The sequence below is a fragment of the Nerophis lumbriciformis genome, linkage group LG04 (genome assembly GCF_033978685.3).
Source record: "Nerophis lumbriciformis linkage group LG04, RoL_Nlum_v2.1, whole genome shotgun sequence".
Lineage (NCBI taxonomy): Eukaryota > Metazoa > Chordata > Actinopteri > Syngnathiformes > Syngnathidae > Nerophis > Nerophis lumbriciformis.
The window spans coordinates 62,635,329-62,653,229 of record NC_084551.2 but is presented as its reverse complement, the minus strand read 5'-3'; the positions used below and the strand labels follow the sequence as shown (position 1 = coordinate 62,653,229).

Genomic DNA, 17,901 nt, shown 5'->3' with positions numbered 1-17,901 from the left:
AGCTCCCCCCGAATGACAGAGCTTCTCACCCTATCTCTAAGGGAGAGCCCCGCCACTCGGCGGAGGAAACTCATTTCGGCCGCTTGTACCCGTGATCTTGTCCTTTCGGTCATGACCCAAAGCTCATGACCATAGGTGAGGATGGGAACGTAGATCGACCGGTAAATCGAGAGCTTTGCCTTCCGGCTCAGCTCCTTCTTCACCACAACGGATCGATACAGCGTCCGCATTACTGAAGACGCCGCACCGATCCGCCTGTCGATCTCACGATCCACTCTTCCCCCACTCGTGAACAAGACTCCGAGGTACTTGAACTCCTCCACTTGGGGCAAGATCTCCTCCCCAACCCGGAGATGGCACTCCACCCTTTTCCGGGAGAGAACCATGGACTCGGACTTGGAGGTGCTGATTCCCATCCCAGTCGCTTCACACTCGGCTGCGAACCGATCCAGTGAGAGCTGAAGATCTTGGCCGGAGGAAGCCATCAGGACCACATCATCTGCAAATAGCAGTGACCTAATCCTGCAGCCACCAAACCAGATCCCCTCAACGCCCTGACTGCGCCTAGAAATTCTGTCCATAAAGGTTATGAACAGAATCGGTGACAAAGGGCAGCCTTGGCGGAGTCCAACCCTCACTGGAAACGTGAAATATTCCACTAAGAAAAATATTTTTGGTGGAAGGTTATAAATAACCCAAAAATGTATATTTTGTTGTTTTCTTACTGCACCGAAAATGAACCGAACGGTGACCTCCAAACCGAGGTACGTACCGAACCGAAATTTTTGTGTACCGTTACACCCCTATTATTTACAGTTAAAAAGAGTTAAAAGGGAATTGATTTGATTATACACGTATTTGATATTGATTATTTGAGAAACACTGACACTGGATTGGGCTGTTTTCTACTTCATAGCCTAACAGAGGGTTAACTAAGATACTGCATGTTCCACAATTCATTGCGGCAAAGACCGGGAGCAGGTGCATTGTGGTTGTTGAGATTGAGCATTACGAGCCTACGGGTGAATGAATGAACGACAGATAAGATAAAAGGATCGTTTTGTATGCCCATTTTTTTCTTATATAAAGTACAACTTTATTTACACATTTCCACGTCCTGTCCAATACTTTGATCGTAGTTAATCTACAAGGGGTGTAAAAAAGCAATTTCAAGGTTAGCGTACACAGACTTACAGCTACCACGTCTAACGAAATGACTGATAGTTGGACGCGCTCCAGGTTAAAATTCAAGAGGTGTAGCGAAGCCTGTTTTCCTTTTTTACAAAGCTATCCCTCACCTTAAATGGCGGGTGTACGGTCGTGGATCAGTGGAAACGCAACGCGTGCTATGATTACATAGCGGACATTGCAATCGTCATGCTGCATACACACCCCATGATGGAAAAACCAGCTCATGATCAGATTACCACAATGAGCTGATCTACAGTGGACCTGCTAAGTAGTCGAATTTATCACATCAAAAACTCTAGAAATCTGAGACTAGTAGATCTACATCAGGGGTGTCTATTACGTGGATGGCGAGCTAGCGGTGGATGGTGGAGAGTGTGTCAGTCCATCGCCAGCCAGGCATTAAAAAAATGGACCTAAAAATTAGTGCTCGTCAATCTTCACCAAGACGTGACTTTTGCCACTTGATTGACATTCACGGCACCCGAAGGTCTTGTGAGATGACGCTGGCTGCTGCCAGATCATTATTAAGAAAAAATCACCGACAGGAAGGCCAGAAACACTTTTTATTTCAACAGACTCTTGTGTCAAAACTCTAAAGACCGACTGCACAGTTCCTGTCTTCACAATAAAAGCCCTGCCTCATCCTGCCTGCGCTAATAAAATAAGAGTCTCAGAAAGCTGGCGTGCACAAGCTAGCACGCTACGGAGTTTGCCGCCAATGCATTTCTTTTAATGTGTATAAAAAGGAGTATGGAAGCTGGACACTTTCATGTGGTATTGGACAGAAAGGAGGACTTTTTTTCTCCTGCATTTGAAAATGTGGAGGTTATCATCACTACTGTCTGATTCCAATCAATGCACATTTTTTGTGTTTTACTTTACTTTATTTTGTGTTTTTCTCCTCCATTTGAAAATGTGGATGTTATCATCACTACTGTCTCATTCCAATCAATGCAAGTTTTTTCTGTTTTATTTAATTTTGTGTTTTATTTAATTTATTTTTGATTTATTTATTTTATTTTATTTTGTGTTTTTCTCCTCCATTTGAAAATGTGGATGTTATCACTACTGTCTGATTCCAATCAATGCAAGTTTTTTGTGTTTTATTTTATTTTCTGTTTTATTAAATGTATTTATTTATTTAAAATTTATTTGTTTTATTTTGTGTTTTTCTCCTCCATTTGAAAATGTGGACGTTATCATCACTACTATCTGATTCCAATCAATGCAAGTTTTTTGAGTTTTATTTTATTTTGTTTTTTATTTTATTTATTTATTAATCTATTTATTTAATTCAATTTTATTTTGTGTTTTTCTCCATTTGAAAATGTGGAGGTTATCATCACTACTGTCTGATTCCAATCAATGCACATTTTTTGTGTTTTACTTTACTTTATTTTGTGTTTTTCTCCTCCATTTGAAAATGTGGATGTTATCATCACTACTGTCTCATTCCAATCATCCATCCATCCATCCATTTTCTATATTGTATTCCCTTTGGGGTCGCTGGAGCCTATCTCAGCTACAATCGGGCGGAAGGCGGTGTACACCCTGGACAAGTCGCCACCTCATCGCAGGGCCAACACAGATAGACAGACAACATTCACACTCACATCCACACACTAGGGCCAATTTAGTGTTGCCAATCAACTTATCCCCAGGTGCATGTCTTTGGAAGTGGGAGGAAGCCGGAGTACCCGGAGGGAACCCACGCAGTCACGGGGAGGACATGCAAACTCCACACAGAAAGATCCCGAGCCCGGGATTGAACCCAAGACTACTCAGGACCTTCTGCAAGTTTTTTCTGTTTTATTTTATTTTGTGTTTTATTTAATTTATTTATTTTTGATTTATTTATTTTATTTTATTTTGTGTTTTTCTCCTCCATTTGAAAATGTGGACGTTATCATCACTACTGTCTGATTCCAATCAATGCAAGTTTTTTGTGTTTTATTTTATTTTGTGTTTTATTAAATGTATTTATTTATTTAAATTTTATTTGTTTTATTTTATTTTGTGTTTTTCTCCTCCATTTGAAAATGTGGACGTTATCATCACTACTATCTGATTCCAATCAATGCAAGTTTTTTTAGTTTTATTTTATTTTGTGTTTTATTTTATTTATTTATTAATCTATTTATTTAATTCAATTTTATTTTGTGTTTTTCTCCTCCATTTGAAAATGTGGAGGTTATCATCACTACTGTCTGAATTCGAATCAATGCAAGTCATCACAATCATACCAACTTGTATTCTTGTCTTCATGAAAGAAAGGAATATATATGTGTTAAACATGCTTGTATTATCATTAAACACCTTTAACATGGTAACAAAAACCTCTCTTTAATAAATAAATAAATAAATAAATAAATATAGATATATATGAATGAGGTAGATCCCCTCCACTTGGTCAATTGAAAAGTAGTTCGCCTGGAGAAAAAGTGTGGGCACCCCTGATCTACATTCTACATTTTCGAAACAAAAAATAGAGAGCTCCCAAACAGGCACATGCATGTTGAAAGTGTGTTGGGTGCTAAAAGTGCTTGGTTACTGGGGAAACACCTCCTGGTCCCTCATGTTACAGACTGTGGGAAGTATCCAGACACTAATGAGAGTGGGAGAGGAACGGGAGGGTTGTTGGGTCAGGATCACATTTTATGGTCACATTAGTGGAAAGCTTCCGTTACAGCTGAGACAAAGTCAGACGGTTTGGAGCGTTTAACTGCCACTCATCACAGGGTGCTGCAAACGGCACCAATACAGGTGCCTTATGACGACGCAGCAGGTGGGAGGCAATGTAACCGGTACCGGTTCGTGACACATTTGCTACAGACACATTACGTTTATAAAAGACAGCATTTTCTACGACTTAATTTTCACCTGTTCCACCAGACCAGCACTTCTCAAATACCGGGGCGGGGCGCTACATATTGTGGTCCTGATTTAATGTATGTCAATAACGTGCGTGTTAATGATCAATTTGAACGCATTATTAATACATTTTATTTTTCAGTATCAAATATTTCAAGTTGGTCCAAAAAGTTTAAATAAGGATTTAACTTTTTTCGTTTTCTTGAATGTTAATAAGGATACAGCGTTATGCAGAGGTGTACTTATTACAATTTAATAGACTAATGAGATTATTCATAGTAGTATTTGGGGATGCAACATTGTTTCTTCCTCCAAAGTCCAACATCAGAAATGATGCAACTACTGAGCATTATTCTTAGAGGATCTCATTTGATTGAGCACATGTACCTAATGTCTTGGCCCGTGACCTGATAACTGGATTATTAAGCCTAAAATTCAAGCATGTTGAACATATTTACAATAATTCACAGAACAGTGATATTTTTTGTTTGGTTTTTTTAGACTGAGCGTGTTTTCCCTCGCCAACAAGCACATTATAATGGGACTGTCTGAGTCGCTTGTCTTTCCAACTTTGTTCAGTAGATGGCGTTGTAACTCCGCTTCAAGCCACAGCCGACTTGATCGAGCATGACAATAAATCTGATCAGCAATATCATGTTGATAGGCCTATCTTAGTTTGAAGTGGATATATTGCCACTACGTACGGCTATGCAATCTGAAGAAAGGCGCACAGACGCTGAGAGTGACGCACAGAGGGAACCCTCTTGCATTCTGTTTGGAAGCGACAGACAGAGAAAACAAACACAAGGACGTGGCAATTCATCCATGCCGGCAAGTTCATTTTCATTCATTCATTAATTGACAATTGACCCATGCCTGTACTCCATGGCAATAACATGTATATCATTTTTTAAAGGGGAACTGCACTTTATTTGAAATTTTGCCTATCATTGACAATCCAAGCACACATATGGTTTTCTTTCTTTTAAAGCACTCCAGTAAATAGACGCTAGAAAAAGTCAGGTAATGAGGTGCTCTATTCCGTTTATGAAGCGCTTTAAAACTAAGGCTGAAACGACGCGTCGACGTAGTCGACGTCATCGGTTACGTAAATACGTCGACGCCGTTTTTGTGCGTCGGCGCGTCGCATATTTACGTCACACTACTGTCATGGCGGAGCGCAAAGCAGACGATGCGAGGGAGGGGAAAAAAGCACGCCAAAAGTCGTCAAAAGTGTGGGAGTATTTCAATAAACGGCCTAATAATGTTGTTGTATGCACACTGTGTCGAGCGGAAATGGCCTATCATAGCAGCACAACGGCTATGAACGAACATTTGAAAAGAAAACCCCCGACAGCGTTCTTGCCATCACCATCAACAAGTCAATCGTCCGCGTGCGTATACGTTGTCATCATTACACAAAAACATGAATGTGTCATTTGTATCTGCGTTGTAAATTCATAAACTAAAGCACCGTTTGCTCTGAGAGGCGCGTTTGGCGTGCCTGTTCAGTGTTTACAAAGACGCGCTCCTCTTTAACGCTGTGGAGAGGCGGCGGCGGCGGCGAGCGAGCGGCGAGGCGGGGCGCGCCGGGAGCGACGCCGCAAGAGACAGGGGACGACGAGCGAGCGAGGAAGAGGAGCTGAAAAGCGAGGAAAGAAAGAGAAAAGAGTTGGAAGAGAAAAGACTTTGTGTAAAATTATAAGATTGTAAACCTGGCAAAGCCGTCTGGCGTTCAGTCTGTCGGTCCTGAAAGAACCCCACGGCACAAGACGTGTCACAAACGCTAACGTTAATTAGTTGTGCAAATACCTTTTACAACATTAACAGTTACATATACTATGTACAAACCAACAATTAACTTTCACTTTAATCATACTATCATTGTTGTGTTATTAAGCAAAATAAGCAATACTTTTACTTTTGTTGAAATGTTTACACTGTACACTTTTTTGTATTGGATGTTTAGCTTTATTTTTGCACATTTTAGCAAATAAGCAATACTTTTACTTTTGTTGAAATGTTTACACTTGTTACAGAATATTTCCGTTTTGCACTTTTTTGTATTGGATGTTTATCTTTATTTTTGCACATTTTAAAGCAAAATAAGCAATACTTTTACTTTTTAAATGCTTATACTATTCCAGAATATTAAGATTTGCACTGGATGTTTACTTTTATATTTGCACATTAAAAAGCAAATAAGCTACTTTTAATTTTGTTAAATGTTAAAAGTTTTAAATGTTTACATTGTTACAGAATATTTTGTCATGTTGTTGTCAATGTTGACTGAGTGGCCATACTTTTTTTTTTGTAAATAAAAGCCATGCCTTTTGAAAAAACTGGCCTACATTTATTTTTTCCTCTTCATTTTAAATAAAAAAAATAATCGGTAAAAGGAAAAATAATCTATAGATTAATCGAAAAAATAATCTACAGATTAACCGATTAATCGAAAAAATAATCTATAGATTAATCGATAGAAAAATAATCGTTAGCTGCAGCCCTATTTAAAACACATCCAAACACGTTTATATACATGTAATTGTATATGTAATGTAACAACAGGCAAATTTACAATAACGTGATATTTACGTGTTTTGCTCATTACAACGTTTGCTTTTCTCTTCAACAACAACACTACGACTCATGGAAGTCTTCATGAGAGATAAATATGGCTTCTTTGGGACAAATGATGAACCAGAACTTTATATTTTTGAGCGTGAATAAACGGAAAATGATCCACAAGAGCTGGTTGTTAGCATAAGATTGGCAATAAACGTTAAAAATAGCACCAGACTTTTGAATTCTTCTGGAGGCTCCAATACATTATATTACTTTAATTGGTTTTCACGTTAAAAATGCTTATATATTTTTAACGTGTGACGCCTTTAATTTTGCCGTGGCAATGCGCCACCATCAGTTACTTAAGAGGAAACCCTGCTGTACTCCCATTGTTGGCCACTTTGTACTTGCTGTATTTAACGACTTAGAATGCATTAAAAAAAAGACAAAAAAAATATTGTCTTACATTTGGATTGTGAATGATAGACAAAAATACAAAACAGTGCAGTTCCACTTTCACAATATTATTATATGGGAAAAACTTTTTTCTCCGTGATATCCTAAGTAATAATGCATATACAGTGGTGGTCAAAAGTGTACATACACTTGTAAAGAACATCATGTCATGGCTGTCTTGAGTTTACAATCATTTCTACAACTCGTATTTTTTTTTGTGACAGCACATACTTGTTGGTCACAAAAAAACATTCATGAAGTTTGCTTCTTTTATGAATTTATTATGGGTCTACTGAAAATGTGAGGGTCAAAAGTATACATACAGCAATGTTAATATTTGCTTACATGTCCCTTGGCAAGTTTACCTGCAATAAGGCGCTTTTGGTAGCCATCCACAAGCTTCTGCTTGACCACTTGACCACTAAATTGGTGCAGTTCAGCTAAATATGTTGCTTTTCTGACATGGACTTGTTTCTTCAGCATTGTCCACACGTTTAAGTCAGGACTTTGGGAAGGCCATTCTAAAACATTCATTCTAGCCTGATTTAGCCATTCCTTTACCACTTTTGAGGTCATTGTCCTGTTGGAACACCCAACTGCGCCAAAGACCCAACCTCCGGGCTGATGATTTTAGCTTGTCCTGAAGAATTTGGAGCTAATCCTCCTTTTTCATTGTCCCATTTAAAGCAGCAGTTCCATTGGCAGCAAAACAGTGTGCTGGGTCAAAAGTATACATACAGCAATGTTAATATTTGCTTACATGTCCCTTGGCAGGTTTACCTGCAATAAGGCGTTTTTGGTAGCCATCCACAAGCTTCTGCTTGAATTTTGGACCACTCCATCCATCCATCCATCCATTTTTCTACCGCTTGTCCCTTTTGCAGTTCAGCTAAAATTGTTTGTCTCCTGACATGGACTTGTTTCTTCAGCATGGTACACACATTTAAGTCAGGACTTTGAAAAAAGGCCATTCTAAAACCTCAATTTTAGCCAGTCCTTTACCACTTTTGACGTGTGTTTGGGGTCATTGTCAACTGTGCCCAAGACCCAACCTCCGGGCTGATGATTTTAGGTAATCCTCCTTTTTCATTGTCCCATTTAAAGCAGCAGTTCCATTGGCAGCAAAACAGCATAATACTACCACCACCATGCTTGACGGTAGGTTTGGTGTTCCTGGGATTGGTGTTCCTGGGATTAAAGGCCTCACCTTTTCTCCTCCAAACATATTGCTGGGTATTGTGGCCAAACAGCTCCATTTTTGTTTCATCTGACATCACATGGACAAAGATAAGACCTTCTGGAGGAAAGTTCTGTGGTCAGTAGACCCATAATAAATATTAACTATGTATACTTTTGACCCAGCACATTTTCAGTAGACCCATAATAAATTCATAAAAGAAGCAAACTTCATGAATGTTTTGTATGACCAACAAGTATGTGCTCCAATCACTACATCACAAAAAAAATAAGAGTTGTAGAAATGATTGTAAACTCAAGACAGTCATGACATGATGTTCTTTACAAGTGTACGTAGACTTTTGACCACCACTGTATATGCATTATTACTTAGGATATCACGGAGAAAAAAGTTTTTCCCATATAATAATATTGTTATATTACTTTAAAGTTACAACCTGGCGTGACAAAAGGCTCTACTTTATGTGTGAGTCATGTTTGGTAGAGATAAGGAGTCTCCTTGACTACAGTACACAGCCTTATTCACCCTGAAGAGATAGAACTGTTATTTCAAGACAAAACATGGAGACTCACCTGTAGTTCCGATTTCAAGACAACGGCAACAAAAACATAGAGACTCACCCGTAGCTCTGATTTCAAGACAACGGCAACAAAAACATGGAGACTCACCCGTAGTTCCGATTTCAAGACAAAAGCAACAAAAACATGGAGACTCACCTGTAGCTCCGATTTCGAGACAAAAACATGGAGACTCACTTGTAGTTCCGATTTCAAGACTAAAATATGGAGACTCACTTGTAGTTCCGATTTCAAGACAAAAACATGGAGACTCACTTGTAGTTCCGATTTCAAGACAAAAGCATGGAGACTCACTTGTAGTTCCGATTTCAAGACAAAAACATGGAGACTCACCTGTAGCTCAGATTTCAAGACAAAAGCAACAAAAACATGGAGACCCACCTGTAGCTCCGATTTCGAGACAAAAACATGGAGACTCACTTGTAGTTCCGATTTCAAGACTAAAATATGGAGACTCACTTGTAGTTCCGGTTGAGACGAAAACATGGAGACTCACTTGTAGTTCCGATTTCAAAACAAAAGCATGGAGACTCACTTGTAGTTCCGATTTCAAGACAAAAACATGGAGACTCACCTGTAGCTCAGATTTCAAGACAAAAGCAACAAAAACATGGAGACCCACCTGTAGCTCAGATTTCAAGACAAAAGCAACAAAAACATGGAGACCCACCTGTAGCTCCGATTCCAAGACAAAAGCAACAAAAACATGGAGACTCACCTGTAGCTCAGATTTCAAGACAAAAGCAACAAAAACATGGAGACCCACCTGTAGCTCCGATTCCAAGACAACAGTAACAAAAACATGGAGACTCACCCGTAGCTCTGATTTCAAGACAACGGCAACAAAAACATGGAGACTCACCCGTAGTTCCGATTTCAAGACAAAAGCAACAAAAACATGGAGACTCACCTGTAGCTCCGATTTCGAGACAAAAACATGGAGACTCACCTGTAGCTCCGATTTCGAGACAAAAACATGGAGACTCACTTGTAGTTCCGATTTCAAGACTAAAACATGGAGACTCACTTGTACTTCCGATTTCAAGACAAAAGCATGGAGACTCACTTGTAGTTCCGATTTCAAGACAAAAACATGGAGACTCACCTGTAGCTCAGATTTCAAGACAAAAGCAACAAAAACATGGAGACTCACCTGTAGCTCCGATTTCTAGACAAAAACATGGAGACTCACCTGTAGCTCCGATTTCGAGACAAAAACATGGAGACTCACTTGTAGTTCCGATTTCGAGACTAAAACATGGAGACTCACTTGTAGCTCCGATTTCGAGACAAAAACATGGAGACTCACTTGTAGTTCCGATTTCGAGACAAAAACATGGAGACTCACTTGTAGTTCCGATTTCAAGACTAAAATATGGAGACTCGCTTGTAGTTCCGATTGAGACAAAAACATGGAGACTCACTTGTAGTTCCGATTTCAAGACAAAAGCATGGAGACTCACTTGTAGTTCCGATTTCAAGACAAAAACATGGAGACTCACCTGTAGCTCAGATTTCAAGACAAAAGCAACAAAAACATGGAGACCCACCTGTAGTTCCGATTTCAAGACAACAGTAACAAAAACAGAGACTCACCCGTAGCTCTGATGTCAAGACAACGGCAACAAAAACATGGAGACTCACCCGTAGTTCCGATTTCAAGACAAAAGCAACAAAAACATGGAGACTCACCTGTAGCTCCGATTTCGAGACAAAAACATGGAGACTCACTTGTAGTTCCGATTTCAAGACTAAAATATGGAGACTCACTTGTAGTTCCGATTGGGACAAAAACATGGAGACTCACTTGTAGTTCCGATTTCAAGACTAAAATATGGAGACTCACTTGTAGTTCCGATTGAGACAACAACATGGAGACTCACTTGTAGTTACGATTTCAAGTCAAAAGCATGGAGACTCACTTGTAGTTCCGATTTCAAGACAAAAACATGGAGACTCACCTGTAGCTCAGATTTCAAGACAAAAGCAACAGAAACATGGAGACCCACCTGTCGCTCCGATTCCAAGACAACAGTAACAAAAACATGTGGAGACTCACCTGCAGCTCCGATTTCAAGACAAAAGCAACAACAACATGGAGACTCACCTGTAGTTCCGATTTCAAGACTAAAACATGGAGACTCACTTGTAGTTCCGATTGACACAAAAACATGGAGACTCACTTGTAGTTCCGATTTCAAGACAAAAGCATGGAGACTCACTTGTAGTTCCGATTTCAAGACAAAAACATGGAGACTCACCTGCAGCTCAGATTTCAAGACAAAAGCAACAAAAACTTAGAGACCCACCTGTAGCTCCGATTCCAAGACAACAGTAACAAAAACATGGAGACTCACTTGTAGCTCCGATTTCAAGACATAAGCAACAAAAACATGGAGACTCACCTGTAGCTCCGATTTCAAGACAAAAGCAACAACAACATGGAGACTCACCTGTAGTTCCGATTTCTAGACAAAAACATGGAGACTCACCTGTAGCTCCGATTCCAAGACAACAGTAACAAAAACATGGAAACTCACCTGTTGCTCCGATTTCAAGACAAAAGCAACAACAACATGGAGACTCACCTGTAGTTCCGATTTCCATTCATGAGGTCGCAGCCCGGATTACTTCCCGGATCACAGTCGCCAAACGTCCGGTCCTCCTCCTCCCTTCAGCCCGGTGTCTCCCTCGGCTCTCCCCCCCGTCGAGTGGCCTCGCCCGGGAGCTGTCAGCCTGCAGGCCTCCCTGCCCTGCCCTCCCCTCCCCTCTCCAGGCGGGTGTTGTTGACACGCCGACGTGTCCCGAGCTGGCGTCACTTGACCCGGCGAGTTAGCAAGCGAAGGCGGCGCCTCTCGGTGAAGCTAAACTAGCCAGCGAGCTAGCGAGGCTTCCGAAGGGAAGCGGGGGTGAAAAAGTGTCCAGTCCGGACGAGAGCTGCTGTCAGGAGGCCATCAGAGTGCGTCCGAACCGAGCGGAAGTGAAGCTTTTAACGTGAATTTTTCATCCCTTTTAAAAAGACTATGTCGTGTTAGCTTCGGCTAACGTTAGCCGGCTAGCTCGCTACTTTCAAATACTCAAAGAAACATACAAAAGTTGTTTCCTCAATGGCGGCGTCTTGGGAGCTCGCAGCCCGGTTGTAAGTCCAGAAGAAAACAGAAATGTAGCGGTCAAGTGTGCAAAGTATCCGTGAAAAGGAGAGTTTGGAGGCGCCGGGCTGACAGATGAAGTGTGCGGGGCTTCCTTCGCCAGCAGCCTGCTAAATATGGTCAAGTTGGCCGTGACACGCACCGGAAGAGGCGGGGACTGACGTCACCCCCCAGGAAATGAACAAATAAAAGCCACCCCACCTTTTTTGTTCTGTTTTTGTACTTATTTTGATTATTATTTTTCAACTGTTTGTAAATGTTGCAATTTATAAATAAAGGGTTATAAAATTCAAAACAAAAAAAACACAGCCTGTTCCTAATATTTAATACTCTATCTGCATTTGATTTTGTTTTATTTCCTTCTTGTTGAAAGTGCCTTGACTGTTGTGTGAATTATAAATGTATGTTTGTTGTTAAAAAACAAACAAAAACAAAAAACATTAAAAAAAAAAAAATTTAAAAAATTAAATAAAAAAGCCACCCACCTGTTTTGTACTGTTTTTGTACTTATTTTGATTATTATTTCTCAACTGTTTGTAAATGTTGCAATTTATAAATAAAGGTTTATAAAATAAAATAAAATGTTTAAAAATTCAGTATTTTAAAATTCAGTGTATAAAAAATTTAGTATATAAAAACTCAGTGTACAAATTCAGTGTTTTAAAAAATCTGTGTGTAAAATTCAGTGTTTAAAAATGTAATGTTGTAAAATCCAATGTATAAAATTCAGTGTATAAAAATTCAGCATTTTAGAATTTAGTGTATAAAAAATGTATCATATAAAAATTCAGTGTGTAAAAAGTATTGTATAAAAACTCGGTGTTTAAAAATTCAGTGTGTAAAAATATTAATGTTGTAAAATTCAGTGTTTAAAAACTTGGTGTTTAAAAATTCAGTGTGTAAAAATTCAGTGTTTAAACATTCAGTGTGTAAAAATTCAGTGTATAAAAATTAAGTGTGTAAAAATGTAGTGTTAAAAAATTAATTGTTTTAAAGAAAACAATGAATTGAGTGTGTAAAAATTTAGTGTTCAAAAATTCTGTGTTTTAAAAATTAATTGTGTAGAAATGTAGTGTTGTAAAATATAGTGTTTAAAAATCCAGTGTATAAAAATTCAGTATTTTAAAATTCAGTGTATAAAAAAATTAGTATATAAAATTCAGTGTTTTAAAAATTCAGTGTGTAAAAAAATGTATGTTGTAAAATTCAGTGTATATAAAAATTCAGTATTTTAAAATTCAGTGTATAAAAAATGTATTTTATAAAAATTCAGTGTGTAAAAAGTAATTGTATAAAAATTCAGCGTGTGAAAATTTAATGTTGTAAAATTCAGTGTTTAAAAACTTGGTGTTTAAAAATTCAGTGTTTTAAACATTCAGTGTATAAAAATTCTGTATTTCATAATTCAGTGTATAAAAAATGTTGTAGTTGAAAATTCAGTGTAAAAGAAATTCTGTGTTTTAAAATTCAGTGAATAAAAGTTAATTTTAAATTTTTAAACACACATTTTGCTGGAAGAAATTGTTTCAAAATAACTTATCAGAATAATTTGATATAAAAAAAATGTATTCACAAAATTCAGTTCCATAAATTAAAGAGAAAAAAAAAGCTTCATAATAAAGACACAAACTAACCTCCGTACATTAGTTAGGGTTAGGGTTAGGGTTAGGGTTAAGATTAGGGTTAGGGTTAGGGTTAGGGTTAGGGTTAGGGTAAAAATGTTTTAAAAAAGTTAAAAAAAAAGTTAGAAAAAAGTTTAAAAAAGTTAAAAATATTAAAAAAAAAAAAAAAAAAATTTTTAAATATTTTAAAAAATGAAAAAAAATTGAAATTTAAAAAAAAAAATTTTAAAAATTTAAAAATTAAAAAAAAAAAAAAAATAACATTTACAAAAATTTTTTAAAAATTTAAAAATTTTACAAAAATTAAAGAAAATTTAAAAAAAATTTAAAAAAATTAAAAAAATAAAATTTTTTTTAAAAAATGTAAAAAAAATGTTTTAAGTTAAAACATGATTTTCAAGGTAAAAAATGATTTTCAATGTAAAAAAAATTTTTCAAGGTAACATTTTTTTTTCAAGGTTAAAAATGATTTTCAAGGTAAAAAATGATTTTCAAAGTAACATTTTTTTTTCAAGGTACATTTTTTTTTCAAGGTTAAAAATGATTTTCAAGGTAAAAAATGATTTTCAAGGTACTTTTTTTTTTCAAGGTTAAAAATGATTTTCAAGGTAAAAAATGATTGTCAAGGTAACATTTTTTTTTCAAGGTACATTTTTTTTCAAGGTTAAAAATGATTTTCAAGGTTAAAAATGATTTTCAAGGTAAAAAATGATTTTCAAGGTAAAAAAAAATTTTCAAGGTAAAATTTGTTTTTCAAGGTACTTTTTTTTTTTCAAGGTAAAAAATGATTTTCAAGGTAAAAATTTTTTTTCAAGGTAACATTTTTCTTTCAAGGTTAAAAATGATTTTCAAGGTAAAAAATGATTTTCAAGGTAACATTTTTTTTTCAAGGTAAAATTTTTTTTTCAAGGTTCAAAATGATTTTCAAGGTAAAAAATGATTTTCAAGGTGAAAAAAATTTTTCAAGGTAAATTTTTTTTTTCAAGGTTAAAAATGATTTACAAGGTAAACAAAAGATTTTCAAGGTAAAAAACATTTTCAAGGTAAAAATTTTTTTTCAAGGTTAAAAATGATTTTAAAGGTAAAAAAAATGATTTTCAAGGTTAAAAAAAATTTTCAACGTAAAATTTTTTTTCAAGGTAAAAAATTATTTTCAAGGTAAACAAATGATTTTCAAGGTAAATTATTTTTTTCAGTTTTAAATTTTTTTAATTTTCTTTAATTGTTTTTCATTTTTTTTCATTTTTTTTCATTTTTTTTCATTTTTTTAATTTTTTTTCATTTTTTTTCTTTTTTTTTCTTTTTTTTTCATTTTTTTTCATTTTTGTTCATTTTTGTTCATTTTTTTTCATTTTTTTTTCATTTTTTTTCATTTTTTTTCATTTTTTTTCATTTTTTAAATATTTTTTCATTTTTTTTCATTTTTTTTCATTTTTTTAAAAAACTTTAATTTTTTATTAAATTTTCTAAAAAAAAAAATCTTTTTTTTATTTTTTTTATTTTATTTTTATTTTTTATTTTTATTTTTTTTTTTGATATATATATATATTATTTAAAAAAAAATTTATTTTTTTTTTTAATTGTTTTTTTTGTTCTTTGTTTGTTGTTTTTTAAATTTTTTTATTTGTTTTTTTGTTTTTTTTTGTTTTGTTTTTTAAATTAAAAAAATTAAAACAATTTTAATTTTTTAAAATTTTTAAATTTTTTAAAACAATTTAAAAATTGTTTAATTTTTTTAAACAATTAACTTTTTTTTTTAGGGTTTGGGTTAGGGTTAGGGTTAGGATTAGGGTTAGGGTTAGGGTTAGGGTTAGGGTTAAGGTTAGGGTTAGGGTTAGGGTTAGGGTTAAGGTTAGGGTTAGGGTTAGGGTTAGGGTTAAGGTTAGGGTTAGGGCTAGGGTTAGGGTTAAGGTTAGGGTTAGGGTTAGGGTTAGCGTAAAAAATTTTTTTTAAAGTTAAAAAAGTTAAAAAAAAAAAGTTAAAAATTTTTTTTTAAAAGTTTTAAAAAGTTAAAAAAAAAAGTTAAAAAAAGTTTTAAAAAAAGTTTAAAAAAAAGTTAAAAAAAAGTTTAAAAAAAAGTTTTAAAAAAGTTTTAAAAAAGTTTAAAAAAAGTTAAAAAAAAAGTTTAACAAAAGTTTTAAAAAAGTTAAAAATATTTAAAAATATTTTAAAAAAATTTAAAAAATAAATAAAAAAATTACAAATTAAAAAAAACAATTTTTTTAATTTAAAAAATTTAAACATTAAAAAAAAAGTTTTTTAATTTTTTCAAAAAATTAAAAAAATTTAATTTTTTTTAAAAAAAGTTAAAAAAAATTAAAAAAATTAAAAATATTTTTTTTAAGTTAAAACATGATTTTCAAGGTTAAAAATGATTTTCAAGGTAAAAATTTTTTTTCAAGGTAAAATTTTTTTTTCAAGGTTAAAAATGATTTTCCAGGTAAACAAATGATTTTCAAGGTAAAAAAAATTCACCCCCACACACACACACACACATAAAAAGACAGAGAGGGTAATTATTAGAAAACAAATTTATTTTCTTTTTAAAAAATAACCCTCCCCAACACGATCATCATCATAAAAGAGCCAAACTAACAGGTGTGTCCTTGCAGGAAGTGCTGTGACAGGACCGCTGTGGCTGCCATATTGCTTGGTCAGGTGAGGAGGCGAGTGGTGACTCCGCCCCCTCCTCTACAAGGTGCTTTGTGGCGTCAGAGAGTGACAACTGCATCATCGGTATGAAAATGTCCCAAATTGATCTTGTCCACCATTTGGGAAGAGTAGGAGGGGGGGGGGGGGGGGGGGGGTATTAGGCCCCCAACTGTGAGAAGGTGTGTCAAAGTGGTGAGATAAAGTACATAAGAAGGTTAGAAAATCACCTTGCTCACAATGAATAAAACCTGCTACAAAAGACCAGACGAGAGCTCCTTTCACACAGCCCAGCACCTTTTTTTGTCCTGCGCGTCAATTTCCCTGCTTCAGAGCCGTAATAGAGGCGGGAAAGACTCACTTTTTCATGTGCTGTTGTGTTGAGAGCAATTGTCCGACACGCCTTTTACACGCCATCCAATGACAGGGTTCTGTGTAAAAGGCACCGGTGTCATATTTTCCACCAAACTAGCTTGCCAGATGGCTGTGAAATACTTTCTAAAACTACAAAAGCCCAAAAGCAGTGAAGTTGTCACGTTGTGTAAATGGTCAATAAAAAGAGAATACAACAAATCCTTTTCAACTTATATTCAATTGAATAGACTGCAAAGACAAGATATTTCATGTTCACACTGAGAAACTTTGTTGTTGTTTTTTTGCAAATATTAGCTCATTTGGAATTTGATGCCTGCAACATGATTCCAGAAAGCTGGCACAAGTGGCAAAAAAGAGTGAGAAAGTTGAGGAATGCTCATCAAACACTTATTTGGAACATCCCACAGGTGAACAGGCTAATTGGGAACAGGTGGGTGCCATGATTGGGTATAAAAGCAGCTTCCGTGAAATGCTCAGTCATTCACAAACAAGGACGGGGCGAGGGTCACCACTTTGTCAACAAATGCCTGAGCAAATTGTTTAAGAACAACATTTCTCAAGCAGCTGTTGCAAATAATTTAGGGATTTCACCATCTTCGCTCCGTAATATCATCAAAAGGTTCAGAGAATCTGGAGAAATCACTGCACGTAAGCCACGATTATACCGACCTTGGATCCCATCAAAAAGCCACATCAGTGTGTAAAGGATATCACCACATGGGCTCAGGAACACTTCAGAAAACCACTGTCAGTAACTACAGTTGGTCGCTACATCTGTAAGTGCAAGTTAAAACTCTACTATGCAAAGCCAAAGCCAATTTATCAACAACACCCAGAACCGCCGCCGGCTTCGCTGGGCCCGAGCTCATCTAAGATGGACTGATGCAAAGTGGAAAAGTGTTCTGTGGTCTGACGAGTCCACGTTTCAAATTGTTTTTGGAAACTGTGGACGTCGCGTCCTCCGGACCAAAGAGGAAAAGAACCATCCGGACTGTTCTAGATGCAAAATGTAGATGGTATGGGGGTGTATTAGTGGCCAAGACATGGGTAACTTACACATCCGTGAAGGCACCATTAATGCTGAAAGGTACATACAGGTTTTGGAGCAACATATGTTGTTATCATGGACGCCCCTGCTTATTTCAGCAAGACGATGCCAAGCCACGTGTTACAACAGCGTGGCTTCATAGTAAAAAAAAAAGTGTGGGTACTAGACTGGCCTGCCTGTAGTCCAGACGTTGAAAATA

The 17,901-nt window shown here is 36.0% G+C and overlaps 1 protein-coding gene across 4 annotated transcripts in view; it reads right to left on the bottom strand.

The window, feature by feature from the left end:
* LOC133605426 (protein argonaute-3) overlaps positions 1–12,136 on the bottom strand; it is a 96,760-nt gene extending 84,624 nt beyond the window's left edge. For all 4 annotated transcript variants that reach the window (XM_072913100.1, XM_072913101.1, XM_072913102.1 and 1 more), the window contains exon 1: positions 11,448–12,136. In XM_072913100.1, the coding sequence (XP_072769201.1) occupies positions 11,448–11,466 (19 nt within the window). In that variant the 5' untranslated portion in view covers positions 11,467–12,136. The remainder of the gene's footprint in view (positions 1–11,447) is intronic.
* Between the last annotated feature and the right edge of the window lie 5,765 nt (positions 12,137–17,901).